The sequence below is a fragment of the Gouania willdenowi genome, chromosome 6 (assembly GCF_900634775.1).
Source record: "Gouania willdenowi chromosome 6, fGouWil2.1, whole genome shotgun sequence".
NCBI lineage: Eukaryota > Metazoa > Chordata > Actinopteri > Blenniiformes > Gobiesocidae > Gouania > Gouania willdenowi.
Genome location: NC_041049.1, coordinates 63,536,490 through 63,564,152, shown reverse-complemented (window position 1 = coordinate 63,564,152; position 27,663 = coordinate 63,536,490). Strand labels below are relative to the sequence as shown.

General features: G+C 39.8%; 2 protein-coding genes across 4 annotated transcripts in view; one reads left to right on the top strand and one right to left on the bottom strand.

Annotated features, from left to right (window-relative positions):
- On the top strand, positions 1-17,766 carry LOC114466078 (ETS domain-containing protein Elk-3-like). Its single transcript, XM_028451529.1, has 5 exons — positions 1-230; positions 7,116-7,324; positions 9,307-9,975; positions 14,825-14,947; positions 17,397-17,766. Exons 2-5 carry the CDS (start codon positions 7,118-7,120, stop codon positions 17,493-17,495), a joined length of 1,098 nt encoding a protein of 365 aa, XP_028307330.1. The 5' UTR covers positions 1-230; positions 7,116-7,117; the 3' UTR covers positions 17,496-17,766.
- Positions 17,767-19,359: 1,593 nt separating this feature from the next.
- LOC114464916 (cyclin-dependent kinase 17-like) overlaps positions 19,360-27,663 on the bottom strand; it is a 53,016-nt gene continuing 44,712 nt past the window's right edge. For all 3 annotated transcript variants that reach the window (XM_028449583.1, XM_028449585.1, XM_028449584.1), the window contains 11 exons: positions 27,414-27,528; positions 25,991-26,085; positions 25,840-25,902; positions 24,121-24,244; positions 23,832-23,952; positions 23,485-23,582; positions 23,290-23,395; positions 22,398-22,440; positions 21,808-21,898; positions 21,648-21,725; positions 19,360-20,203 (listed from right to left, as the gene is read on the bottom strand). In XM_028449583.1, the coding sequence (XP_028305384.1) occupies positions 20,166-20,203; positions 21,648-21,725; positions 21,808-21,898; positions 22,398-22,440; positions 23,290-23,395; positions 23,485-23,582; positions 23,832-23,952; positions 24,121-24,244; positions 25,840-25,902; positions 25,991-26,085; positions 27,414-27,528 (972 nt within the window). In that variant the 3' untranslated portion in view covers positions 19,360-20,165. The remainder of the gene's footprint in view (positions 20,204-21,647; positions 21,726-21,807; positions 21,899-22,397; positions 22,441-23,289; positions 23,396-23,484; positions 23,583-23,831; positions 23,953-24,120; positions 24,245-25,839; positions 25,903-25,990; positions 26,086-27,413; positions 27,529-27,663) is intronic.

Below are 27,663 nucleotides of genomic sequence, written 5' to 3'. Positions count from 1 at the left end.
CTGTCGGAGTTCTAAGCGTCAGCATGTGTGAGGCCTGCTGCTGGCCGTCAGCAGGAAAAGGCTGTTTACACACACGGAGCGTCTGGGGAGGCACAGGCCGAGGAAGTGAGCCGGGCTCCCGCTTCCGGAGTCTCACAGTCCGCTTACAGAGCCCCGCACACGGCATGGAGGAGCACCGAGCCCCGCGGACACCGTGAAGGGAGCACCGAGGCACGAGCACCGGACCTCAGGTACACACACACACACACACACACACACACACACACACACACACACACGAGAAGTTCAAGGTGTGCGTGCGTGAGTGTAACAGAGAGCGCGTGCTTTGATAAAGTTTAAACCTTAAGCGTATTTAGTAACTTGGATGAAGTAAGTGTGTGTGTGTGTGTGTGTGTGTGTGTGTGTGTGTGTGTGTGTGTGTGTGTGTGTGTGTGTGTGTGTGTTTGTTCTGAACTGTGTGTTTCGATGCCACAAAACACTCTCGGCCTTAATCCTGCAGATATTATGTCACATTTTTCCAAATTAAAGAGAAAAATCTTTCATCTTAAACTTCAACCGAATTGTTAATTCTATTACTTATTATTATTATTATTATTATTATTATTATTATTATTATTATTATTAATAATAATAAAATTATATTATAGCCTCTTCTAGTCTGAAGACTCACTGTGAGTTTCTATTGTCAACGGGAAGTGAGCCAATGCAGTCATAGCTCAGTCATACATACACACACACACACACACACACACACACACACACACACACACACACACTAATCTCATTAGGAGTTTCCGTCCACGCACACACACTGAATGCCCTTTGTGCTCATCAGTCGGTTCAAATATCATCTCATGGCTGATCGTACAAAGGAAATTAGACAACAGCGTGGTCTGTGTGACATGTTATTGTTTAACATTTCAATTAATAAGAACATGTAACATGAACCAAAACAACTGATCATCATCATCATCATCATCATCATCAAAGCAGAAGCAGACTGTCACTAGTATGGAAACATTATTATTATTATTATTATATGTAGGGATGTCACGATCTGATCCAATATCAGCCAGAAAACGAATATCTGATTTTATCGGATTACATCTAAAATCACCAACATCAGTCTCTGATAAATGAGCAATGATCACATTGTTTTGGGCACAGTCAGTAAAACTGCAGCTGTGAACTCTTTTGGCGCGTTTTGAAGCTTTTTGCGCAACAGACGCTCTTGCCGTGCGGCCAACGCTAGAGTTGGGGATTGTTGAATTTTTGGCACACATCGCTGTGCGTTGACCAATCAGAAGAGTTCCCCAACTGTAACGTATTCAGAATAATGAAGGAAAAAAAACACTAACAGGAGGCGGAGCCAGATGGAATAGAGCGGCTGTAGTTGGTGTCCTGGTAGGAGATGCGAGCGCCGATGCTGGTCAGCAGGTCGACAAACTGGGCACAGGAGAGACGGAAGTAGTGCTGAAAGCGACTGTTGTCCAAGTTCAGCTCTGGTGAATCCAGAAACGTTGCCGAGGCACAAATTAAGCCAAGCCACTCTCTGGATAATGTAGAGCTGATGAACGTGAGTCGGAGGCAGCGTGTTCAGCAAGAAACTCCAAACTTTATTCTCCATTCAGCCACACTTCTCTATAACCTCTAACATCACAGTGCACACACTGAGTCACACCAAAATACATCCGACCGGAAACATCGTCTTCAACACAATAATGTTCCACCACTTCACAGTCACTGGGTGAATTATGAACGTAACTGATCGCCACAATATCATCCATTGTATGAACACCACTGGCAACAGAGAAGCCCCTCCCCTCAATGCGCTCCCTTTCCAATTTGTTTGGACGCACATCTTCGATGCTGGTGACAAGCGTCTGATTCAATGAGCACCAAGCGTCCAACTTCGGGCGTAAGGCCTGATTTTGACGCCCGATATGCGTTTGGTGTGAACGTACCATTAACATTGAGCAGTGGAGAATATTGTGTTGTTGTTTTTGTTCCCACCCTCAGTTGTTCCCACCATATATTGACAGTAAAAAATAACTGAAGAAAAAAAAAAACAAAAAAAAACTGAAGAGAACTTGAATTGTTTGCACTTTAAAAGTATAATTAGTTTTTACTGGATTTATTTAGGTTATTGTTAAGGGTCTTATAATTTATTTTTTATTTATTTTATTCAGAATACTGTAGATATTATTATATAACCAATGGGTTAATAATAAATGGGTCAGTTTTTCTCATCCCTACTGTTGTTGACTATTGTTTTCTGTGTGAGTAACATCACTTAATCAAGCCTTTTCTAACATTCCACACGTCAAAATAAGTAATAAAAGTATGTATGATTCGTGCTGATATTGTATCGGATCGATATTGGTATCGGCTAATACGCAAGGCTGCAATATCGGTATTGTATTGGAAGTGAATAAGTTATATTGGGACATCCCTCAGTGAAATATTGCAATAAATCGCCAAATCGATTTCTTCTTACACCCTTACTGGGATCACTGGGGAATTGTCACATCTGTTTAACGCTGCATTAAAGAGCTGTAGCTTACCTGAACTATCACTGAGATGGCTCTAATATTACGTGTTCACACAATATATCATTTACTTAAACTTCTTTTCACTCCGCTCGCTCACTGCACAAACACAGTTCATTAGAACGTGCAAAGATGCTGCTGACGTCGCTTTTTCATCCTTAATCTCGCTGGACGTTAAAATGTAATTGGTCGAGGCTACAATTACACATCTGTATGTGGACATCTGTGTTCAGTCAGTCCCAGGGTGGAGATGTGGAAAACAGGACAATGACCTGACCTTTGACCCTGGTGCAGCAGGGTGAGGGAAGCGCCGCCCCCCCCTGCTGTGGGATCCCCTCTCCTCCAACATTTGTCCTCCAGAGGAGAATGGGAGGAAGTCCCGTAGCTGACAGCTTCATGGTTTCACATGGAAGCACGAGAACTGTCGGAAACTGTTATCACTGGTGTTAGGGCGGAGAGAGAGAGAGGGCTGCTCATGATCGCCCATCACTGCTCACACCTGAGTACCGTGTTTAATTAGATCTACTTTATTCATCCCAATAGGAAAACGGGTGTCACAGCCAGGGTTGGGGTCAATTATAATTTGAATTGCATAATTGACAATTAATTACTATTATGGCATAATTATAATATTAACTGTCACCGTTGTAAGCATAAATTAATAGTAACATTATTGACTTTGTAATTGTAATTACCATGGAAATGAACTAATAATTGTGAATTACAATTTAACTAAACACAAAACAGGTATATGTCTTACACGTATATTAAATTATATTTCAAATTAAATTTTCCCACTACCTGTCAGTGAATTTTCACACTCAGAGTTGGGACATAATTAGGGCTGGGCGGTATACCGGTTCATATTTTCATTATGATATGAATTTTTTATATACCGCCATACCGGTGTATTTGATTACACGACTTTTGGAACGCTACGCTGCGCCGCGTTTCAGACCGGACCCTTTTCATCGTTGCACTCCTAAATATGAAGGTAAACAGTAGTGCTCTGGTGTTAGTTGTGGTGTAAATCATACGTGTAAATGGATGAGAAAAACACAATTGAAAGTTCTGAAGCTGCACGTGAGCATGTGTCTGCGTGCGCATGCCTCTGCTACAGGAGAACAACAATTTGTAATTCCTATAACACGGAATTAAGTCCTGGTGGAGCTGCAAACACAACACTCCCTTATTCACCATAAGAAACCGCCACACCACTGAGTATGCAGCATTTAAAGCTAGAAATCAAGCTAATGCTGAAGCTAAGCTAGCTCTGCAAAGAGCTATTCGGCTGCTGTTGCAAACTTGTATTACTAGTGTGGAATTATTCTACAATATTCACTCATCAAGACAGTAAAATAGACCATCATAAGTCAATCTACTGCAGTAATTCTTCTCTCAACCAGTAGAAAATGCTGTGAACGCCTGATTATGCATGACAAAAAATTACTGTGAAACCGTTAGAAATTTGAAAAACACCATGATGTACATTTTTGGTGATACCGCCCAGCCCTAGACATAATAGATTTTTTTTAATAGGGACAATATAATTTTACAGAGTAACAATAGTATGAATGTAACTGATGTTTTGTACAAAGAGTTTATAGTTATGTAAAAACCCAACCATGAACACGAGTTGGAATTTAGCAATAAGATATGATAAATGCACTAGAATATAAATGTAAAGATGCTAAAACGACATCGTACACATAAAGAAAAACGCATACAATTATCACAACGCTACATGAATAAAATTTAGTAATTGTAATTGAACTTTAGTAATCGAGAATAATAATTATAATGTATTTGTAATTGGGTAAAAATGCTGGTTATCGTAATCATAACTGATTAATGTAATTGAACATGGATAATTGAAGACGTAATTGTAATTGAAAAATGGAATTGACCCCAACTCTGTTCACAGCAGCTTGATACAAGAAGAAACAATAATATAAGAAATCGCAGTGGATAATAGAAAATATTGAAAGGTTTTGACAGATATTGCCGGATTATTATTAATCTTTAATGTATCTACATACTTTATTACAGCGTTATCAATGAATCAGCCATGATCTACACACACGTCGGCTGCTACAACCAAACCTGTAGAAAGGAGCACATCAGAGGCTTCTGGGAAATGTAGTGCAGTATAAATATGTCAGAAAATGTCAAAAAACGAGAAAAAGATACATAAGTACAGTAATGAGGTATTGTGTGCGTGTGTTTATGAGGCCATGAAACTGATACATTTAGTCTCAAACAGCCCAATTCATGAAGCATTTTATCACACAACCTAAACTTTGCTTCGTCTCCTTCCGTTACACACACACACATGCACATACACACATACACACACGCAGTGCTCGGCGGCTACACATTCCTCTAATAAAGAAATAAGCCACCGCGGGGCCATCACGCACGCACGCACACACACAGTGCTCGGCGGCTACACATTCCTCTAATAAAGAAATAAGCCACCGCGGGGCCGACACACACACACACACACACACACACACACACACACACACACACACACACACACACGCACACACACACACGCACACACACACACACACACACACACACACACACACACACATTTCTATTCATCCGCAGCTCTTCCTCACAGGCAGAGCTAAGCTAAGCTACAGTATCTACCAATAAAGAAGATCAGATTCATGATATGAAAAAAAAACAGTTGGTCAGCCTTCACTCTTCTCAGCATTTAAAGTCCCTGTAAAGCAAATTTTGACATTTTCTTCTAAACACATTAAATAGGTCATAAATGTATTCCTTAAAACATATACAAAGCCATTCAACCATTTATAACTTAATTGTGGAGCTAGGCTTCACAAACTGTGTTGCAAATTTCTGTGTTCAGGATTTAATGGGCGGGTCAGAAATCATAGCCACGTTACGTAATGGAGCCATCATTAGCATAAACCCGACCCTGCTGCTGAGGCACACCAAACTTCACCAAATTGGCCCCCGAGCCAAAAACAAACCACACATTTGGACTTGGGGGGAATAAAACACATCCACTGGTGCCACATCTTTCATGAAATGAACACTTTTATACACCGCGATTTTGTTTTTCGCCTCTAGCGGGTGCAGATTTGACTCAACCCGAGAGAGATTCACATATTCGGACTCGGGCGGAGGCTGCAGACACTTTGTTTGGCCAGATCCGAGCACTATTGGAAGCACCATCGACGCTGGAGCTGCTTTCACATTGTTGTCTCCCATAGACGGTACACTCCCATAGGGTTAATACACGGAGGCGGCACCCTTTCTGCACGTGGGCGTGGTTCCAGCGTCTCTAACTGACACGCCCCCAGCATCTCAGAGCAGAGAGAAATGCTTGTTTTTCTGTGATTTTGAGACCTAATTTTGTATACAGTACTTAGCGATTTTTTTTTCATCTTTCAAACTTGGCTCAGTGGTCAATTACACACATTTCTGTGGTGTGACAAACTTATGACACAAATTTATTTCTGCTTTACTGGGACTTTAATAAAAACCAGTACTGACGAAGGATGTAAGAAAAAAATCGATTTGCTAATATATCGCAATATTTCACCGCTCGATTATCTTTTAAATCCAAAAAATGTCCAAATTGAATTTTTAAATTTAAATGAAAAACATATTTAATTACGTTAACATTAACACAACACATAAACGGCCGGTTACTAGGTGACAGTGAACGCACCATCAGACCTTGTTAAACTACCTTACTCCTTAATGCATTTTAGCTAGAAGTTGAATGCACTTTATTATTATTCTTTTTCTAATGCACACCCCTAGTAATGACAGTGGTATCTCTGTATCTGACTGCCTTCCTCCGTCACAGAGAGCTGAAGCAATAAACATGACATGACACCAAATAGTAACACTTGAACCTCTCCAACAGAGTGTGGACGGAGGATGGAAGCATCCTTCTTGTTCAACTTCTCCTGAAACTGTAGCATGAAGTTATTATTCCATTAAACCAGTGAATAATATCCACCGTTATCCAGGAAGTTTAGTATTATTTGGGCTATAATTTCAGTTCAGGGATTAATAAAGTAATTAAAATTATAAAAAAAATTACAAAAATTATAAAAATGGGTTAAAATTGACCGAAAATGGTGTCAAAGGTGTCGAAATGGGATTTTCAAAAACACAGAAATTGGTTAAAAGTTGCAAATTAGAGTAGGCAAAAATGGACAGAACAAATGTTAAAAAGAGTTCAAAGTGTCAGTATTGGAACAATTAGTTTAAACTGGCAAATAATGGTCGTGACAAATGGTGAATGTGGTTAATTGGTAAAAAATGAGCATGAAATATGTGAAAAGAGGTTAAAAGTGACAATAATGGTTCAACATATGCGACGTTGGGTGGAAAGGGTTTATAAGTGCCAAAAATGTCTTGAAAGTAGAAAATGGGAATAATGTAGCAAAAAGTAATTTAAAGGAGCAAAAATATGGCAAGAAAAAGTGATGAAAATAGGTTGAAATATGGCAAGTTTGGTGTAGTTGCAGAAAAATGGTAAATGGTAAATGGTGTCCCTCCCCCCCTCCCTCACAGCTATGGACAGTGCCATCACGCTATGGCAGTTCCTGCTGCAGTTGCTGCTGGATCAGAGTCACAAGCACCTAATTTGCTGGACGTCCACGGACGGAGAGTTCAAGCTGCTGAAGTCTGAGGAGGTGGCCAAGCTGTGGGGGCTCCGCAAGAACAAGACCAACATGAACTACGACAAGCTGAGCCGAGCACTGCGCTACTACTACGACAAGGTGGGTTCGTCCTCTCTCTACCACCCCAGGTGACACGGGGACCGAAGGTACTGAAGCCCTTCGGCCTGAATTGTATTTGTTTCTTTGAGTGGCATCAGGGTTGGGGTGAATTACATTTTAAAATTACAATTATGTATTCAATTATCCATGTTCAATTACAACTCAATTGCCCTTTCGTAAAACCCCGCCCACACAAACAGTCATTGTCCAATCATACGTCCGAGCAACCATTGCTATGTAAACAAGAGCCAACATGCTCAGAGCAGTAGAAGGAGAACCTCCCACAGGCACAATGGTGAAGTGGTGTGTTCATGACTTGTGCACGTCGGTTATCAGGTACCCCAAGAGTTTGGCTGGGGGAGTCGTGTTCTTTCCGTTCCCAAAGCCGAAAACACAACTGGAGCGATGTCTACAATGAACTATAAAAACACCTGAGGGATGTGTGTATGTGCAGTATGGTAGATGTGTTAGTTTTTAACGTTATGTTATCTTATCTGCACTAAAGTGTTGGTTCAGCAAAATGACAATAATGAAACTCTTGTTAGCTCTGTTAGCTTTCTGTTAGCATCTCTTATGATAACGGGTCAGTTTTGACCCTTGTCTTAAATCAGCTGTAAAATAAAGAAATATAATATTATCTATCAGCAATTTTTTTTTCATATACTGGTTACCTTGTTAGGCTTTCTAATCAATGAAAAATATTGGTATTAATATTTTTGATGTGGGTGTCTGTCAGTATACCCCTGGATTATTTATTTATTTATTTTAAATGGTAAAATTATATTTGTGAGAACTGACAGGCAAACTTGATATGAAACATATTTTAATAATTAACTACACATGTGTAAGCCATATAACTTTCACAGTTTTTGTGTTTATTTACATTTTAAATTACAGTTTTTATAGAATTTCCATGTCAATTACAACTACAAAGTAAATTATTTGAGCTCAATTACAATTCAATTACGAACACAATAGCAAAACATTTTCATTTACCATTATAATGATATCACAGTTGTAATTAATTATCAATTACAATTATAACTGACCCTAACCCTGAGTGGCATCGAGTAACGTCAGGGATTCTGAGGATTCAGGAAATGTTCCATTGTTCCTTTGCTCCATTGATGGTCACAATTAAAGGTAGGGTAGGTAATTTTCTCCAGATACACTTTTTAAGTTTTTTGGTTGAAATTGTTTTTATGTCCTGACAGAAATTAATTATGTGCTCTGAAAGAGGAATGAAGAAAATCTGTCATCTGTAGCAGCTGTAAACCTGTAGTAACTTCGACCAATGAAAAAAGACGTTATCGACACCTCACATGCACAAGCCCACACTCAAAGCGCGTCACCGGTGACAGAGTTAAACCTGAGTTCTAGATCACATTTTTTAACACCTATAATGATAAAGTTTAGTGTTCACTTACCACTGAATGAGACGACAGTTTCGACACAATACAAGAGATGAGCTGAGGTCCGCTTCTGGAGCACCGGTGCTCGTCATGTGAGTGAGACGGAGGGGGGAGGGGGATAAAGGCGGAGCCGTCGGTAAATCGTGCTAGCTTTCGAAAATCACCAACCCTGCCTTTAAGCCAAAGAATAAAACATTATTCATCTTTTTTGCAAGAACAATTGGATTTTTGCTTATAATAATATAATTTCTGATATGATGCAATATTTTCTGGTGATGTTAGACTTTTTTGTGGCATTTGATAGACTTTCAACTATGACTAGGTCACTTTACTGCCTGTGATTTTTGTTAAATGCTGAGAAAAGTAGGGGCTGACTGACTTAAATAAAATAGAAAATTATATTAAATTAGGCTTTAAACAAGTTGAATTAAATTTACAATAATGTCTGAAATGATTTGTGTCTTGTGAAGGTTTTTTTTTTTTATATTTATCTCGTAATCGATGTTTGACAGTTTAGCGCCTTTATTTTGTTGTTTTGTGTTTTTATAACCTGTTTCGTCTGTTCTACAGAACATCATCAAGAAGGTGATCGGCCAGAAGTTCGTCTACAAGTTTGTGTCGTTCCCTGAGATCTTGAAGATGGACCCCCAGGCCGTGGAGATGGGTCTCACCTCAGGAACGTTCCCCCTCCAGGACGGAGAAGTTCTGGAGATGGAGGAGGAGGAAGAGGAGGAGAGGGAGGAAGAGGCCCAGAGGAGGACTCGTGCAGCTCTGCAGTGCAGGAACGACTTCCTGCGCTCTGGTCTTTATTCGCTCCAGAACCAACCGGATCTGCTCCGGGCTCTCAGGGAGTGTCAGGACGAGCCACGCTCAGTTATTCGCTTTGGCACCAACAGGAGCCCCCCTCCCTCAGCTAAGCCAGAGTCCCAGACAGCTTCCAGACCCTCCAACGTCACCTCGCACTCGTCCCCGAACAGACAGGAGGAGGAAGAGGAGGAGGACGACCTCAGTGCGCAGCCTCTCAACCTGTCCTCAGGGCAGAGGGAGCGAGCTCTGCAGCTTCCTGAGAAGAAGAACCGCAGCAGCCAAAGAGAAGAACTCCCTAAAAACAAGAAGCCCAAAGCTCTGGAGATCTCCACTCCGTCCCTGCTGCTGAGCGGGAGCGACATCGGCTCCATCGCCCTCAACAGCCCCGCGCTGCCGTCTGGATCTCTCACTCCGGCCTTCTTCACTGCACAGGTGAGAAACACGCCTGGAAACTAAGAATCATCTAGAACAGTGGTTCTCAAACGTTTTAGGCTCAAGTCCCCCCTTTCTCTTATTTCTGAATCCAAGTCCCCCCTTTGTCAACTACAACATTTTACTTAGAAAACTATTTAAAAACAACCGTAGAGCATAATGACGGAATGAACGAGTGATAACACACATTTTAAAGAATCTCATTTTGTAAATAATATGGCGACCACGTTTAGGATTGGCTCCGCCTCCTGCCAGATTTAAATTCATGAGGCCAAAAACTGCCAGTATGCCAAATTTAAAACTTGTAGACAAATTTGCATAATTCTTCCTCTAACAGACCAGACTAATATAAAAGACAGCATGTGTGAGTGAGTTCCATAGTGTGGATGTTTTGGGGAAGGTCTGGGTAAGGACGCACTCTAATGTATCTAACTGTGCTTTTTATGCCGTTCTGAGAATTAACGAAAGCATCGACTCCTGAAACGAGTATTTTAATACAAAATAAGCTAAAAAAATATATACATTGATATAGGGGATATTGTAATTTTCCGTATCACAAAAATGGAAAACTATATATCTTGAATCTCGATACAGCTGCTAACTGCTGCACCTGATTGGCTGCCGTGTTGGTTGCAGCTGTTTCTGCTCCGTCACTGAAGAACCAATGAAGGCATCATCGATCAAACACAGCAGAACATCTTAGCCTGGATTTCCACAGGATGCGTAACTGATGTGAAACAGCAACACACAGCTGTGTCAATGTGTCAATTTCCACCGCGTGCAAATCTGCTCCAGCACAGCACCGTAACTGCTGAGTCATGCTGGAACCCTCTGCAGCATATGCGCAGCACTTCTATTTCTGCTGGACGCTGGAGCTTTGCTGCAGCAAGTTAACAAAGATAAGCCTGTGCGGGACAGGAAGTAGTGCATAGACACAGAATAAAATATCCGGATTATTTTCAAAATAAAATACGTGTTCAAGGGGGAAAACACCGACTTTCTGGGACCTCAAACGGGCCTATTTCGGACTCTATCCGAAAACTGAGGACATATACGGACTCAGCAAAATAAAACCTGTCCGCTTTTACCATTTTTTTCGGCAATAAAATGTTGCATTTAGGCTCTAGCTAGGGCTGGGCGATTTTGCCTAAAAAAAATTATCCGATTTTTTTTTTTTTTTTTTTTTTAAAAAAAAAAAATTTAGTTTTGATTCGATTTTTTTTTTTTTTTTTTTCAATGCACCTAAAAATGACTGCAGACACCAGATATTTTGTCAAAAGTGCAACGTTATTGTTGTGATTGTCCTCAGGAGTTAAAATGCATAAAACAATCCCAAAATAAAAAGTAAATGAGCCTCTGTCATTCAACTATTTTAAGCTTTAACCAGGTTTAAGCAAAAGTACAACAGCAACTTCACTGCAGCTTAATTTTTCTGATTAAGAAATCAAATAACTACATGATTTATAACATATAACATTACAATTAAAAAAATTATGGACTCTTTCCTTAGCATCTCAGCATAGAGCGAATAAAAAATGAAACATGTTTGTGGCACACATATAACCTACTCAAAGGGTAAACACAGAGGGGGCTGGCTCACATCGCGCTACGGTAACCCACAAGGACGGAACGCGGAAAAGTCCGAAAAAAACGTGGTGGAAAAAAAAAAGAAAGAAAGTTACAAAAAAAGAAAAAAAAAAATTTTTATCTACAAATTTGATAAATCGATTTTTTTGGCCAGCTCTAGCGGAAGCAATTCGGACTCTACCCAAAAACCAAGCACATATTCAGACTCGGGGGACGAGACCTTTCTGCTGATCCCACGTTTGCCCCAATCTGAGCACTTTAAAAATCGTATTTTACATATAAATATTGCAATTATCCATAGTTGAATCACACGTATGTATTGCACGATTACACGTGAATTAGCGAGACCTCCTGAGTACTTACTGCAACAGATCAGCAGCAAAACCTGAGACAGTGGGGATTGAAGGACTGGGCTGAAGTTACGCAGCGGAGCAGTTTCGGTGCCGATACGTATCCAGGGTTAGACTGCACGATTTAATCATACAAGGTTTCACATTCAGGCTGTTTAAAAAGGTAGCAACTCTGTCAGGGGTGTCCAACTCATCTTAGTTCAAGAACCAAATACGGACCAGTTTGATCACAAGTGGGTCACAGGTTTTAGGTGGTAAAACGAACAATTTCACCATTAATGTGCCCAAGTTTGCACTTCCTGTACTAAATTAAACATGAAGTATGGTAGGCATCAACAATATCTACGCAATAAGTGACAGATACTTAAATGTCTTTTGATTCATTTATTTTTTGACCAATTTTGATTTAATTTGGAGAGATTTGGTGGAATAATTTGAGAAAAATTGTACCAGGAGTTTTTTCAACAACAAATTACAACTTAATTATTTAGTCATTTACACAATGATTCATGTTTTCTCTGTCATTTTCACTTTCTCCTGCGGGCCGAAATCGGACGTTCTGATGGGCCGGATTTGGCCCCCGGGCCTTGAGTTTGACACATGTGAACTAGGTAATAAAGAGCGAAAAAAGGCATTGAATCAATAATGAAAATCACACAATACCATAATAAAGTGATGACAACAAAACATGTAAAAAATCTAATAAGAACTATAAAAGAAACAAAAAACTATCAAACAACAGAAGTAAATGAAACACACCCACATCAGACCACAATAACAACTGCTACGATCACTGACTGTAATGTCATCCATCAGTGGGCGGAGCTAAGAAAGAGCCCAGAGCGTTTTAACTGCTCCTAGATTCATTATCCTGGAACTCTCACGTGGTTTGGGTTGATGTGAACCAGTAAATAACGTCTGGAGTGAAAAGTGAATTCTAGAGTTTTTGTTTTGGCCAAACTGTGAATGTTTGCATCTGAATTCACACGTCTGACAGAAAGCTCGTTACAAAAACATTAAAAACAGCTTTAATGCAGACGGACGACGGTGCATGTGTGTGCGTGTTTGAGGAAGCTCACCGGAAAAAACAGGTTTCAGCACGTTTAGCAGACAATGCAGCAAAGCTTTTACTGTTATTGTCAAACATTTAGCAGTGATTTTAACTGTTATTTATATTTTAACTGATGGTGGTTCCATTGTTTATAATAAGTATTGGTTCTTACTGCAGAAAACTATGGTCATAATGAGTTTGACGTTTAATGTTTCATCATCTTTCCCTGTTTAGATGACTTTACTGGATATAATACAAAACATGCTAAACAGGGTTAATAGGGTCAACTCATGTTATTAATTTTGCATTTATATGTTTTATACCAGTGGTTCCCAAACAGGGGTACGTGTACCCCTAGGGGTACAGGAGCACATTGCAGGGGGTATTGGTAAAGATTTAACAGTTAATTTAAAAATAACTGTGAAATGTTCTTAATTTTAGGCTATTAGGCAAACTAACAGTACTATTACTCAATAAAATTAGTAATTTATTGAAACAGGATTCTTTTATGCTGTGAAGGCCATTTTATCACACTTGTTCTGACAATAAGAGACAATAGTTTGATACATTTTACAAAGGAGATCATATTTACTTACTATTGATGTAATCACAAAAGTTGCATGACATTTAAAAAAGTAAATTAAAAGAAAAATCCACTTTAAATTCTACTCATTGTTTTGAATTTGTAGATTAAAGACTTAAGGAATCAATGTTGAGGGGTTTAGGGGAGCCTGCTGTTCCACAGATTAAAACCACTGCTTAGATGATTTACATAAAGTAGAAATGAGATGAATCATTACATCGCTACAGCTACGTTAACCACACAGCTAGACTTTCAATAGAAGTGTGTGAAACGGTCCCAAAACCTTTATATTCCACCATGTCACCAGTTAAAGTAATACACCATCAGCTACAGTTGTCTTTGTACCAGAGCCTTTTCAGATTGAAATGAGTCATTATTACAGTTCTACAATTTATCAGACGCTTTAATCCAAAGTGACGTACAACACGAGTTCCTACAGTGATGGACCAGGTTGGATTTGAACCGATGACCCTCTGATTAAAAGCCCACTTCCTTAACCGTTACAATCACAACACATTAAACAGAAATTGTCAGTCACAGGATAACATGATCACTCGTCTCACCATAACACGTAGCATTAGATTTTTTACAGCAAAAATTGCACAAATGAATCCGTTTGCACCTATTTTTTGGTTTAAAAAAAATGTAAATACAAACATGTTTTTACACATTTTTAAGTCCCTTACGTGTCATGTTGGGGCCTGATTTTAGTAACGTGCGTCACGTTTTCTGAAGCTTGTTTTTGAACGTTGGCTGAGCCACTTTAATTATCCCCCCAGGAGTGACGGTCTGTACGCACTTCTGCCTCCGACCGCCATTTTTACTGGACAAATATGAGCCGACTTACTGATAAATGTAAACACAGAGCGCTCGGCTGTGTTTGCAGCATCCTCAACTTTACCTGAAAAAAATAACGGATTATAGGATGGAAAATATGGAAAATGTAAGAGCTGACGGTCCGTGCTAGTAAAAAGTGCTTCATCTTTAATTCCTCACATGATCAGTAATGGTAAAGTTTGCTCTGGTGTGTTTAAGTGATGCCATATGATCCAATAACAGCAGTAATGCAGGGTGTGGGGGGGGGACTATATGTTGCATGTGTTTTCACTCAGATGGGCTGGAGCCTCTGCTGCTGGTGGTGGTGGTGAGTATTCTCAGAGTAGAGGCTGCTCACTTCCTTCCTGTCGGATCGGTTTGTTTTTCCAAAGCTCAGCCGTGCACGCTCGGCCTGTTTTCCATTGAGTGATGGAACCTTCTCGTCTTCCTCTCCTCCTGCAGACTCCCTCAGGTTTGCTGCTGGCCCACAATCCCCTGCTGTCAGGGATCCACTTCTGGAGCAGCCTGAGCCCCGTGGCCCCGCTGAGCCCAGCCCGGCTGCAGAGCCACAGCTCGCTCTTCCAGGTACGACCACGGCACTCACTCACCTGAAGTGCTCCATTGGAAGAAATAATATACAGAATTGTATTGCATTCACTAAAAAAAAAACAACTTCTGAATAATTCATTTTTTTCTGTTTTTTTTTTCCTGTTTTCAGTGTAATTTTATTCTGTTTTTCAGACAAATATTTTTTCTGTTTTTCGTGGGATACTTAAGATAATTATTGAGATGCTTCAACTTTCTACCTATTCTGTGTATTTTTAGCAGTATTTCTTCTGATCATATTATAATACCATCAACATTATGGCTTAAAGACAGAACTGAAACCAAGTTGAAAGTATTTTTTTTTTTTATCAAATTAAACAAGCCGGCCATGTTTGCTCTCAATAAAGAAATAAATGCATCAAATCCCCTCTGAGCAAAAATAGTCTGAAAAACAGGGCAAGAAATTATTCAGAAAAACAGAAAAAATGAGTCCAAAAAACAGAAAAAAATGCCTAAACCCCCCCCAAAAAAATTATTTTTTTTTTTTCCAAGTGAATGCAAGATTCTTCCGTTGTATATAAAATGTGTTTAAAGTATTCCCAATAAAGAAAATATGCAGATTTACTTACTTAAATAGCCATGTTTGGCCGAATGTGACGTTATGTCGTTGATTCCCGTGCAGTGTTTACATCAGGTCACACCTGATTTCTTTGATTTTTTCTTTTCATTTAGATTTTTTTCTTCATCTAATGTTGTTTTATTCCATTACACCACAAAACACAAGGATGTGTGTTGGAGTCCTAGCTGAGAAAAGCTGGACGTACCGGGGGTCTAGTCTGGGTGGACACTGGAGTGATTTAGAGGAGGAAGTAGAGAAGCTAGAGTTTAAAGGGATATTCAACACAAATGCTACAGAATAAGTCCTTTAAATGTGTGCACGTGGAGGTCAACACGTTTGACAAACTGTGACGTAGTGACCCGGTCCGTCAGGTTCGGACAAAGATTTTCAGCTGTAATCCAAATGCTGCACCAAAGTAAAAGCTGCGCTTCTACCAGGAAAGAAGAGATTGTTAACATTATTAGACCAACAGTCACATGTTTGATGGAGATAATTCAACAGTGAAGATACTGGCATTAATATAAACGATAATATAGACACACAGTTTACTGAGTGCTTGACTGTGGGTGTGTTAAGAAGTGGGAAACAGAAAAAAAAATGCTCTACTACTACTAATAATAATAATAATAATAGCAAAATATGGCGTTATGATTGCGCACATCAGGCTTAATGTTTGTCTCTGTCCATCTGATCATTAAACAGGCTGTGAATGTGTAACATGTGACTCAGTGGAAAACACTTTGATACTAAAGCCTCTATAAGTGAAGCCGTGGATTTTGACATATGCACGTTTTGGGGCGTACGTACCTTTTGTACATGAGGCCCCTGGTATTTCTAGCAATAGCATCATAACATCCATGGAACTGAATGAAGGATCTAGTGGATCAGAGCAGGGCGGAGTTAGTACGCCTAACGTGTCCAGAACATGATGTGCAAATGCTTTGGAAATCTTTGGAAAGTTCAGAAAACATTTTAAGTGAGAAAGTGACCAAGTAGAATCTCAACATTTGATCCATAAAACTCATTCATTCACACGTTTCTATGAGACACTCCATTTTGCTACTGACAAAAAAATCCGATTGACTTCAAAACAAGAGCCTAGTTTAAAAAAGTGTTTAGAAAAACATGTGATGCTTTGATTTTGAAAAGGGGATGTTTGATTTTTAGCTTTAAGCCGGTTCCAGGACCGTTTTATATTTAGCTCGCAATGCATCATGGGGCGGTTGATTCCGGGAATTGCTCACATACTCAATCTTTTCATACTATCTAATGTGTACGCGCTACATACTCATTTTGACATCAGACTTAGTATAAGTATTATTGTTAATATGCAATTTCGAACACATCCAATGAGCAGATAAAAGGCCGACAACAGCTGCTCCACATTAACTGTACCCCGAGAAATCAAAGTGTTCAGAAAAGCACCTTTTGTTTATTTATCAAGCGTAAAATAAAATGTAGCTTCCCTTTGGATTAAATATGAAGTAATTGCCTTGGAGGTTTGGTTAAAGCACACATGAGGTGTAACAGTGAATACCGTAGTTTGATCCTACAGATGCTTTAAAAACAAGCTGGTCTCTGTGCTCAGAGTGTCGTGAAACTGGTTGGGATTCAGTTAGTCGGTGTCCTGTTTCAGGAAGAGGAAATCCTGCGAGTACTTCCCGTTTGGGCTCAGGGGAGTCGGTCTGACTCGTTTACAGAGCTGCTCCTCATTTAGCAGCGCACGCACACACACACACACACACACAGTATCCTTTGTGCAGCAGATCATGTCGGCCTCTCGTGTTGTGCAGAAAGAAACACACAATGAGTTAAAGAGAAACAGGAAGTTGAGAGCAGTGACACTAACAGTGTGCTCTTCCTCCTCAGTTCCCCAGCCTGATCAACACACACATGCCCCTCCCACTGCCCAGCCTAGAGGGGACACACTCCGCCCTGCTCCTGTCCCCCAACACCCACCAGTCCTGATCCAGGGAGAAGAAAACCCAAATGCTGCATCTTTACTTTTATAAAAAGACTGAATCCAACCTACAACTCAGATGCAGCATGTGTAAGTAACACACGATTCATCTTTGGTGCAACAAACGCACATAAAGTCCAGACTGTGCCTTGTTTTCAAACGTCTTTTAACAACTTGTATTGTTGTTTTTCCTTATACTGACTTTGTATAGAGACTGTATTCTGTGTTTTTATTATTGTAATAAAATGTTATTTTCAATAAACAAAGCATTGAAATAAATACTTTGGTTTAGACTTTTTTCATCATAGAAAAGCTCCGACACAAATGTCAGGGTCTAACTGTACATGAGTCAAAATGACATCCTAACAGGATCTTCACTAAACTTCCTAGATTTTGACTAATTTCTGTTTATTTATGTAAACTAGTACAGTGGCCGTTGGATGTATGTATTCATATAGTGGGAGCTTAAGTAGAGTGTTCAAGTGTTGCAAGGTTAGATGTACAAAGGTGTACATACTCTGTAGTATTATAAAGGGGTATATGTGTGGGTGCAAGGTAAAATAGCGTGTGTTTTCAGAATTAAACCAGATTTCGCTGGTTTAATTCTAAGGGACATGCACATTATAAATTGGTAAATAAAGTTTGCACCAATGTTTGCTGGACTTAAACAAATGGATAATAAATGTCCCGGCGCATCCCCTATCCCTTCTTTGAAAAAACACAGTGGGAAAAATTAATTACACACAAACATGTCATGTACATAAACATCCTACCAGAGAAGAGAGACAGAAAACATGTGGGTTTTACACCAGATTCTTCTCATTCTGCCTGTGGCGCCAATGGAGCGCGAAATGTAACAGCATCACGCGCTTCCTCACATGCTTTTGTTTTGCTTTTTACTTATTTACATAAGGTGGGCATTAGGTTATAAACGCGTGGTGAAAATTTCAGCGTTTATAATCTTTCCCTGTACATTATAGTACAAGGCTCTCAAGTTTTGAACTCAGTTCAGAGTGAGACTTTGGCTGGAGCAGCGGTTTAGGTAGAATCTGATAGAAGACACAAATTTGTACAAATAAAACTATTTAGTTAGCGTTTAACATTTCTTAGTGCAGGGGTGCTTATTGTTTCTCACACACATACTTATAAAAAAAAGGGCGGGCTGCTGTACTGGTAGGTTGCACGGAAATGTCCGCGTTTCAACCAATAAGTTTCCTTTACTACATGAAGTCTCCTCCTCACTGCCCCACGTCTACATCTCAGTCCATTTACAGCTTTTTATGCTCACTTTTTACTGAACCAGACCGATACACCGCTTCGTCCGCTCTTCTTACCGTGAACTATCTCCACTCCGTCTGTCCGTCCTCCTAAGAAGAGTCTCCATCAGCCTCAGAGTCCAGTGAGAACAGCCCCCAACAACTTCTGGGAACTCTTCCGTTGTCACAACCCTCTCTCTAACTGGCTCTGTGTGCGTTCAGCATATACATACAAATTCGCTCCACACACACGCGGTCTTGTAATTTCAGGAAACTGAAGGACTGGGTACAAGTTTTTCAACAGTTTAACATTAAAAATGACTGCAATCATGCGATATAAGCACCATGAGTGTTGAGTTTCATTTACACAATGATTCATGTTTTCCCTGTAGTCATGCGGGCCGAATTGGATGCTCCAGAGGACCCGATTTGGCCCCCGGGCCATGACTTTGATATGTGTGATTAAGCCAATAGCCTTATTCCTTTCAAATGCTGAAGTCACTCATTACAGCATCTCACTTGATAAGCTTTTTTTTTTTTTTTTTTTTTTAATACACAATAAATAAAAACTGTTTACATTCACACAAAAAAATTGAATAAAAAACCAAAACAGCAATTTGTTTAAAATTAAATTTTTTACTTTTGGAAAAAAAACAAAAAAAAGAAAAAGAAGGAGAGGAGGAGAGGGGGTGTCTGCAAAGTAATCCAACACCAAGAACAAAATTCCATGGATGATTTTTTGGGGAATATGATAGAAAACTTGTAAATTGTCCTGTAACACTGTCGAATCCACTCCTGCTGCTTTGTGCTTCCTCATACCAACACAGTGATGGAGGAAAGGAATCACACTGGGAACCTGTCCCTGTAACAGACTCTATGCATCACATTAAGGTGGGAACAAAGAGTGAAGAGGTCTCATCCTGTGCTCTAATGCCCTCATCAGTGGAACCCTGCATTTGTTCATTGGACCTTCAGACGACGGCGACACACACACACACACACACACACACACACACACACACACACACACACACACACACACACACACACACACACACACACACACACACACACACACACACACACACACACACACGTTGAGGCAGAGTTTCATGTAGGAGAGGGAAAAACTAAGGACACACCAGCACTTCAAAGACACATTAAAAATCTATACACATTGCATGGATCCAGTAAAGTGACTGAGTCAGTTTGAAGTCTACACAGTAGTTGGAGTTTAGCAGCACATTGTCGTCTCAATAAATATAGATGTACAATATATAGAAATGTCTCTGTTTCAGGTGGAGGAGAGGGTTACTGTTACTGCCGAGTAACGGCGAGTCCTCTGGTGGTTTGTGTTGGAGGTGGTGGTGGTGATGATGGTGGTGGTCCACAGTAACGTCACCAACATTAGAGAGCACAGGGTTAAAACAGCATGCTCTGTCTTCTGCTCTTCCCGTTACCTGACGGCCACAGAGGAGAAGCTCATGGTTACTTTTCTACTTTATCACCACCACACTACGTTTCCCATAATCCTCTGAAGTACGTTACTCTATGTAATCAGTGCTCATGCGTAAAATGGCCATTATCCAGCTCTGATTGGCCAGGGCTAAATCCCGGTCCCAATGTGTTTGATATCACCAATTTCTACAGACTCCTAGCTTTCCAACGCTATGTCAATCATTCTGAATATCACCCATGCGTAACGGCATCAAAGAGTGGAACGGATAAGTAGCATTACGATTTGACTGACATATTACAGTTACCCACTTGTTCCCACACTTGTGGAAAACTTTGGCACAGTTGTAACAAAGTGGGCTTCCGCCTGAACCATGTGTATCTTTGGCCTAATGTTTATGAACACCAAACTTGCTACAGTTGATATTTCTGCTTTTATAGCCTTCAATAATGATAATTGGCTTTATATTTGATGTGAAGTTTCAAATTTTTTTATGTATTTAAAACATGATTTATTGTCACTCAGTATCATAGATTTCCAAAATGTCACATCATCTGTAACCACTAAGGGTCCTCCTTCAATCTAACAAAAATTAGCCATGTAGGTCATGTAGAAGCTTAGAAAAACTTTAGTTGTTATGGGTATGTGATTTTTGTAGAAAAGTGGCTGGAGCTGAAGAGGTAAAAAACAAAGCTAACTGAACAGCAGGTGGCAGCAAAACACCATTGATGCTCCAAGCCAAAACATCCATCCATCCATTTTCTGACCTGTGCTCCTTTTTCAGGATCCTAACCAACTAAAGTATTGTATTTCATGTCTATATAAACATCTGTGTTACAGTCAAACACTACTGAAGGCAAGGCTGTACTTTATGGGCTGTACTTTATGGATGTTTGACAGTGAACGAAGGGGAGAAAATAGGAGTTAAGGTGGTAATTTTTGTGCCACTGAGGCAGATTAGGAACATACACAGGTTGAATGAAATAAAGGCTGTAATGACTGATGATAGGAGTGCTGATAAAGTCAGTTATAGATGTACAGTTACACTACTTTGTTTCACTTTCTCCTCCAGCTTTTAGGGAAGAATCTGCTATATTTTGTCTTTTCTACTCCTGATTACCAACATCAACTAAGCAAACTCAATGAGCCTTCACTACAAAGATATTAGGTGGTACCACTACATGTTACCGACCCATGATGCTTTGCAGCAATTCAGAATGGCTGATCACAGACTTTAATTAAAACATCTTCTAATAAATATACAGTTCCTGGAAGGTTTTAGGACAAATGTGTTAAAACAGTGGATATTCTCTTTAACATAAGGAGCAAACCTGTGAACTGGCGGAGACTTCAGATGAAACTCAATCACAGTCTGTTTTGTTTATTATTGAGCATTTTCTCAGTTAAAAATGTGTCTTAAATATAGGTGAAGTGTCTGAGCAGCTCACCTGATTCAGGGTAGGAGGAGTTCCTGTAGCCAGGGTCTCGCTGCAGCTGAACCTCCTTTAGTGTGAACATGGATACGTCTAAGAGAAAGAGAGAGAGAGAGAGAGAGGATGAGTGCAGCTCAGAGTACACAGGTGTGTGTGTGTGTGTGTGTGTACTCACTCTCTGGCAGTGTGTGCACGCGTGGGCCGAGGCTCCTGAAGTACGGTTGCCTCATGGCTTCATCAGCAGAAATCCTCTTTTTGGATTCGTACTGAAAGGAAAGAAAGACAAACGCAGTGAGATGAACATCTGTAACGCGCACACACACACACACACGCACACGCACACAGTTTATTTTCTCAAAGCACAAGTGTTAAAGGGATAACATTGTAAATAGGTGTGTATATACTTGTGTATATACGGACAAATTAATGTATAGTGGATCATATGAATTGTGTAATTATATAGATATATATCAATAAATTGTGTGTATACATATATGTATATTTAAAGTCTAAATAGGTGTATATTATAAGAAGATTATATATATAGTACTAGATATTACCAGCAGTAGGATCATATAAGTTTATACTTCCTCCTTTTTGAACATGTACAGGTTTCACGAGCAGGATTTTGTAATTATTTGTTCTCTTTGCTTTGTTTGAGTTATAATTTTTTTTAATTACTACTGTCATTTGGTAGATACACAGCTGATGTGTTCATGTTCAAAATAAAATAAAAAAATCAATCAATCACTCATGCACACTTACTTTAAGGAATGACATCAGCAGTTCAATCCCATCACTATCCAACCTGAGGGAGAGACACGGAGGTCAGTGTGTGTGTGTGTGTGTGTGTGTGTGTTAAGGAAGGAAACACACTGATCTACTCCACAGGACGTCCTCACAGGATGTGACAGATGCTGCACACTAAAGATTAAAGTCTGGTTCTAAGAACGAGCGGCTACGCCTCAGCCTGTCTCTGATACCTGCGTCTCATTGGACAGAGACAGACCTCCTCCTCCTCCTCCTCCTCGTTCTCCTCCTCCGCCATCATTAGAGAACCAGTGAGCAAGGCCAGGATGCTGAGCCAGCATCGGTCAGCAGAGGTGGCAAAAGTACACACATTCTTTACTTCAGTAAATCGACCAAAATGCCTCTAAACCGGCTTCTCTGGACACAATAAACTACTGTTTTTCAACCTTTGGGTCGAGACCTCATGTGGGGACGCCCGGAGTTTAAATGGGGTCACCTGAAATGTCTAGTAATTGGTTAAAAAAAATGACTGAAAAAAAAAACTTTTTTGTGAGACGTCATTTTGACTGAAAAAGCTGCCAATTGATCCTGAATGCTTCACCTCCTATAGAACTCAATAACTGAAACGGGCGATTCGCGTCATCAATGACATCATTTCAACATGGCGGCACACATGCTCGAAAGTGATAAAGTAGTCCCATTTGCATTTACGCATAGATCTTCTAATAAGGACATTTCAAAGGTTTTAGGCCACATTTGTAAAAACAGTAAAGGATCCCTTTATAAAACTGTACTTCACTTTGTCAAATAGAAATCTTGTTCAAATAAAATGCAGTAAAAAAAAAAAACCTAAACTATTTCTAAAATTCTTCCGTGTGTGTGTGTGTGTGTGCGTGCGTGTCCATACCTGGGTGCATGGTTAATGAGGGGCTGTGCCTTGTACTTGGGGAACTTGTGGGTCTTGAACTCATCGATGGAGGAGATTCCAGGCCAGCTTTCCTCAGTGGGGGTCCCTGAGGAGAACATGCAAACTGAGCACCACCAACGCTACACCAGAAGTGAGAGGGGCCAACAGAATGAGCCAGCAGGGGGCAGCACTGACCCAGCAGCCTGAAGATGAGGTGCAGCTCGTCCTCCACGGTGGATCCTGGGAACAGTGGTCTGCCAGCAGCCATCTCATAGAAGATACAGCCCACGCCCCTGACAGGACAGTGAGGCAGAGCATCTGTGATTCACTATTTTACACATATATCTAACATTTGTACTTATTTTAAGATCATTTTCTTGTATGTAAGAGACATGATTTCCAAATGGGAACACCAGCTTTATCTGGCAACGTAGAGTAGTGAGCGTCATCTTTAACCACAGTACCTTCCAACAGAAATATCTATATTTTTAGTAAAGTAAAGTAAAAGTGTGTGTGTGTGTGTGTGTGTGTGTGTGCCTCACCACATGTCTATCTGGGTGGAGTACTCAGAGGAGCCCAGCAGCACGTCGGGCGGCCGATACCACAGTGTCACCACCTCGTTGGAGTACGTCTTAGTGGGTACAGACTTGGCCCTAGCCAGACCTGCACAGGCAGAATATACAACTCCATGTCTGGTCCTACAGAGATCCTGTCCTCCATGTTTTAGATGCTACTCTGTATTTCTTTTCCTTAACTCACTGGAGTTAAAGCCAGTCAGTGAATATGAGGACTTATAAGAAATATTTAACGGGATGACTTTATGTGGCGTACCAAAATCAGCCAGTTTGAGCTCCCCTCTGTCGTTGATCAGCAGATTCTGAGGCTTCAGGTCTCTGTGGAGAACTTTCCGTCGGTGACAGTAAGCCAGGCCTCGTAGGATTTGATACAGAAAGATCTGCAGGAGAAAAGAAACATATTACATATGATATATAATATTAGATAGAAGCACTATTTTAAATGATTCGAATATTTGTTTAAACAAGTGCTTTTAAAAACTGATCATTTACATTAGCTGACTGATGATTTTTCAAAACTTTCCCAAAATGTTTTACCAAATTTCCATGACTTAGTTCTGAAGCGCCAAGCACCAGCTGAAGTGATCTTACCCACGCACAGTTTCATAAATGAGGCGGAGGATGAATTTGCGTGAATTTGTGAGATTTCGTGATTCCCGCTCATTTATGCTGCCGGTATTTTTCACTTTGAGATGAATACTTAACATCTTTGGGGTCTATCATATTTCAAAACAACGAAATAAAATGGGCATTATTTCCAAAACTTTTCCAAAATAGTTCAAATATTCCATGACTTTTTAAGACTGGAAAAATCGGTTTTATAAATTCCTTTACTCGTCCAGGAATTTCATGACCGTGGGGACCCTGTACAATGCATCAGATTATGTTTCATACTGAAAAACATCCCTCAACAACTGTAACAAATACCAGTGGGTTCTCGTCTTTTTTTAGGAATGAAGCCAAAGTTTTAAGCAGATAAGAGTCCACATCAGGGGTCACCAACCTTTCTGAAACTGTGAGCTACTTCAAAGCTAGTGAATAGTCCGAAGGGCTAGCAGTTTAAAAAGCACTTATTAAATACTACGTTTTCACTTCAGATTTTCAAAATGCAACACTTCATTTCTCCTAATTTATGCAATTGTTTCATTTTCATTACGTTTCACAAAAAATCCTTTTGTTCCTATTTCACTAACAACTTTAAATAATTGTAAAATACGTAGGCTCAACGTGTTTGAAAAAAATTACGTAATGGTTAAATTGTACAAAGATCCACTCTGCATTTTATTTTAAAAACATATCTTATTAACACCTAAAAACATTTGTCACAATGTTTTAGTGAAAATAACATTTAAAGAAGGTTAATTGAATACAAAAACGTATAATGTGCAGCAGTATGTAACTGTACTAAGTAGAGCTGCACGATTGTGGCCAAAATTCTAATCACGATTATTTTCATCAATTTTGTAATCACGATTTTATTCACAATTATCTATCATATAAGGAAATAAATCTGTGTTTTTATTACACTACATTAAAACAAACAATGTGTACAGTTTACAGTGCACAATGACGCTTTAAATTATGATTAAAAAATAAAATGAAGCCAAGAATTTAAAATGTACCAAAGGCTAACTGAATAAATACACTATTACAAAGTGCAGAGCCTGTATTTCTAGTGTAAATATTGCCGCCCATCAGGTTAATTTAATCGTGGCAACCAAAAAACTGTGCAGCTCTCCTACTAAGGCACTAACTATTGACGTTTTGAAGCCTGGCAAATAAATCAGATTTTAGACGGAGCTCATTGTTGACGAGAGCTAAAGAACAGGCCTGAGGGCACCTCACATGGTCCACCTTATGCCCGCGGTCACCATGTTGGTGACCCCTGGTCCACATCTTTGATCTGCACCATCAGGGGGCGCACACACTGAGCTAACCCTGCTGCTGACAGCTGATGAACATGCTCCACACTCACCTTGACATTGTACATGCTCAGGATGTTTCCACAGTCATCCATGTACTGCTTCAGGTCTTTGTCCTGCAGCAGGAGGGGGAGGGGCGGGTGTTAGAGCAGACAACCTACTGACGACCTACTGACTGACAGTTACAGACAGACGTTAGCTCACCAGATACTCAAACACGAGTGTGAGCGACTTCTCCGTGTGAATGATGTCGTGCAGCGTCACGATGTTGGCGTGTTTCAGGTCCTTCAGTAGAGACACTGGGCGAAAGGAAGAGAGGATTACTCACTTACATTCATTTTAGAATTTATTCATATACTATTTATTATAGTTATATAAACAATCCTTTGTGTCAGAGGGGGAAAGAAAACTACCAGCATTCGATGTTGCTATTCCTACTTTGTCCACTGGGGGTCGCATTGTTTTAATGAAAGTGAGATATAACTTAAAACCAAAGCCCAGACCTGACCAGCAGAGGACAGCAAAACATTATTAATGTGTCAAGCCAGTTATTATCATTGGGTGTTAACTGTTCACAGCCACATAATCAACATTCATGACAGAATTCAGAATATTGACTGATCTGAGGATTATTACTGGAAAAAACACGGTTTTTCTGTTTTGAATTTGTGTGGGATTTATTTATTTATTTTTTTGTTGTCATTCTATTTGTTTTGGAGAGTGCTTAAAATTAGACCAATTTACAAAGAAAACACCAAATTAGATGGCACTGCAGGCATAAAAATGGACATATACGCCACAATCAGCCTTCATTTTTAAATTGGGAAAAGCATTTTAATGCAACAGCTAAATTTGTAATGTGTACTTTCACTTATTTGGACTAAACCAAATGGTAAAAGTTATTTTCTAGGTCATGGCTATCCAATTTGAGGGCTGCGAGTGATTAGTTTCGACACACTACCCATGTTTGATATGTTTTTTTTTTTTGATAATTTTTAAAATGTAAAAAATATGTAATGCAGTACAGTGATTTATGAGAAAAAATCTAAAGCTTCCTGTAGAGTTTTCTTTGAAAAGCGCTATATAAAACTGATCTATTATTATTATTATTATTATTATTAATAAAGCTGAGGTCCTATTACATTGTTTTTCTCGAGTTTTTAAGAATTTTTCCAGGCAGGGGAAAATGTAGTGTTTTAATTGTGTAGGTGTGGTATGTTGTGTTCCATTTTGTTGAATTTGTATTGCACTAAACGTCATTGAAGACTTTTAGATGTTTCATACTTTTATGCCATGAAACACAAAAATTGTAAAGAGTGTAAGAAAAGTGTTCTTCAATTTCAAAACTATTTCAAGTGTTTATTTTTCACAGTTATGTTATTGTCTTATTTCATTTCATGCACTGGAACATGAATGTTTAGTTTTGGCCCACGGCTCTCCATTGTGAATCATTTTGGCCTTTCAATGTAAAACGTTTGTTCACCCGTTCTAGGTTATAAAGCTGTGACTTTACTAGTCTGGCCAACTCGAGTTCATTAACATCACCATTTTTTACTGAAGTTTGATTGGCTGAAACTCTGAAATGTGCCGAGGGAATTCTAGCAGTGAATTATATGAACCTTCGTACCCTCTCGAATCGCCGTGCATGGAGCCCCCTCTTCGTGCTCCAGTCGGATCTCCTTCAGGGCCACCAGATTCTCAGTGAGTTTACTCCTGCCTTTAAAGACTGTGGCGTACGTGCCCTGCAGAGCAACACACACACACACACACACACACACACACACACACACACACACACACACACACACACACACACACACACACACACACACACACACACACACACACACACACACACACACACACACAACACACAC

Excerpts from the sequence above, each read along its gene's own strand:
- LOC114466078 (XM_028451529.1), top strand. The coding sequence starts at position 7,118 with ATGGACAGTGCCATCACGCTATGGCAGTTCCTGCTGCAGTTGCTGCTG. Across the intron at positions 9,976-14,824 it reads CGGCCTTCTTCACTGCACAG|ACTCCCTCAGGTTTGCTGCT; the intron begins GTGAGAAACACG and ends CTCCTCCTGCAG. Across the intron at positions 14,948-17,396 it reads GCCACAGCTCGCTCTTCCAG|TTCCCCAGCCTGATCAACAC; the intron begins GTACGACCACGG and ends CTTCCTCCTCAG.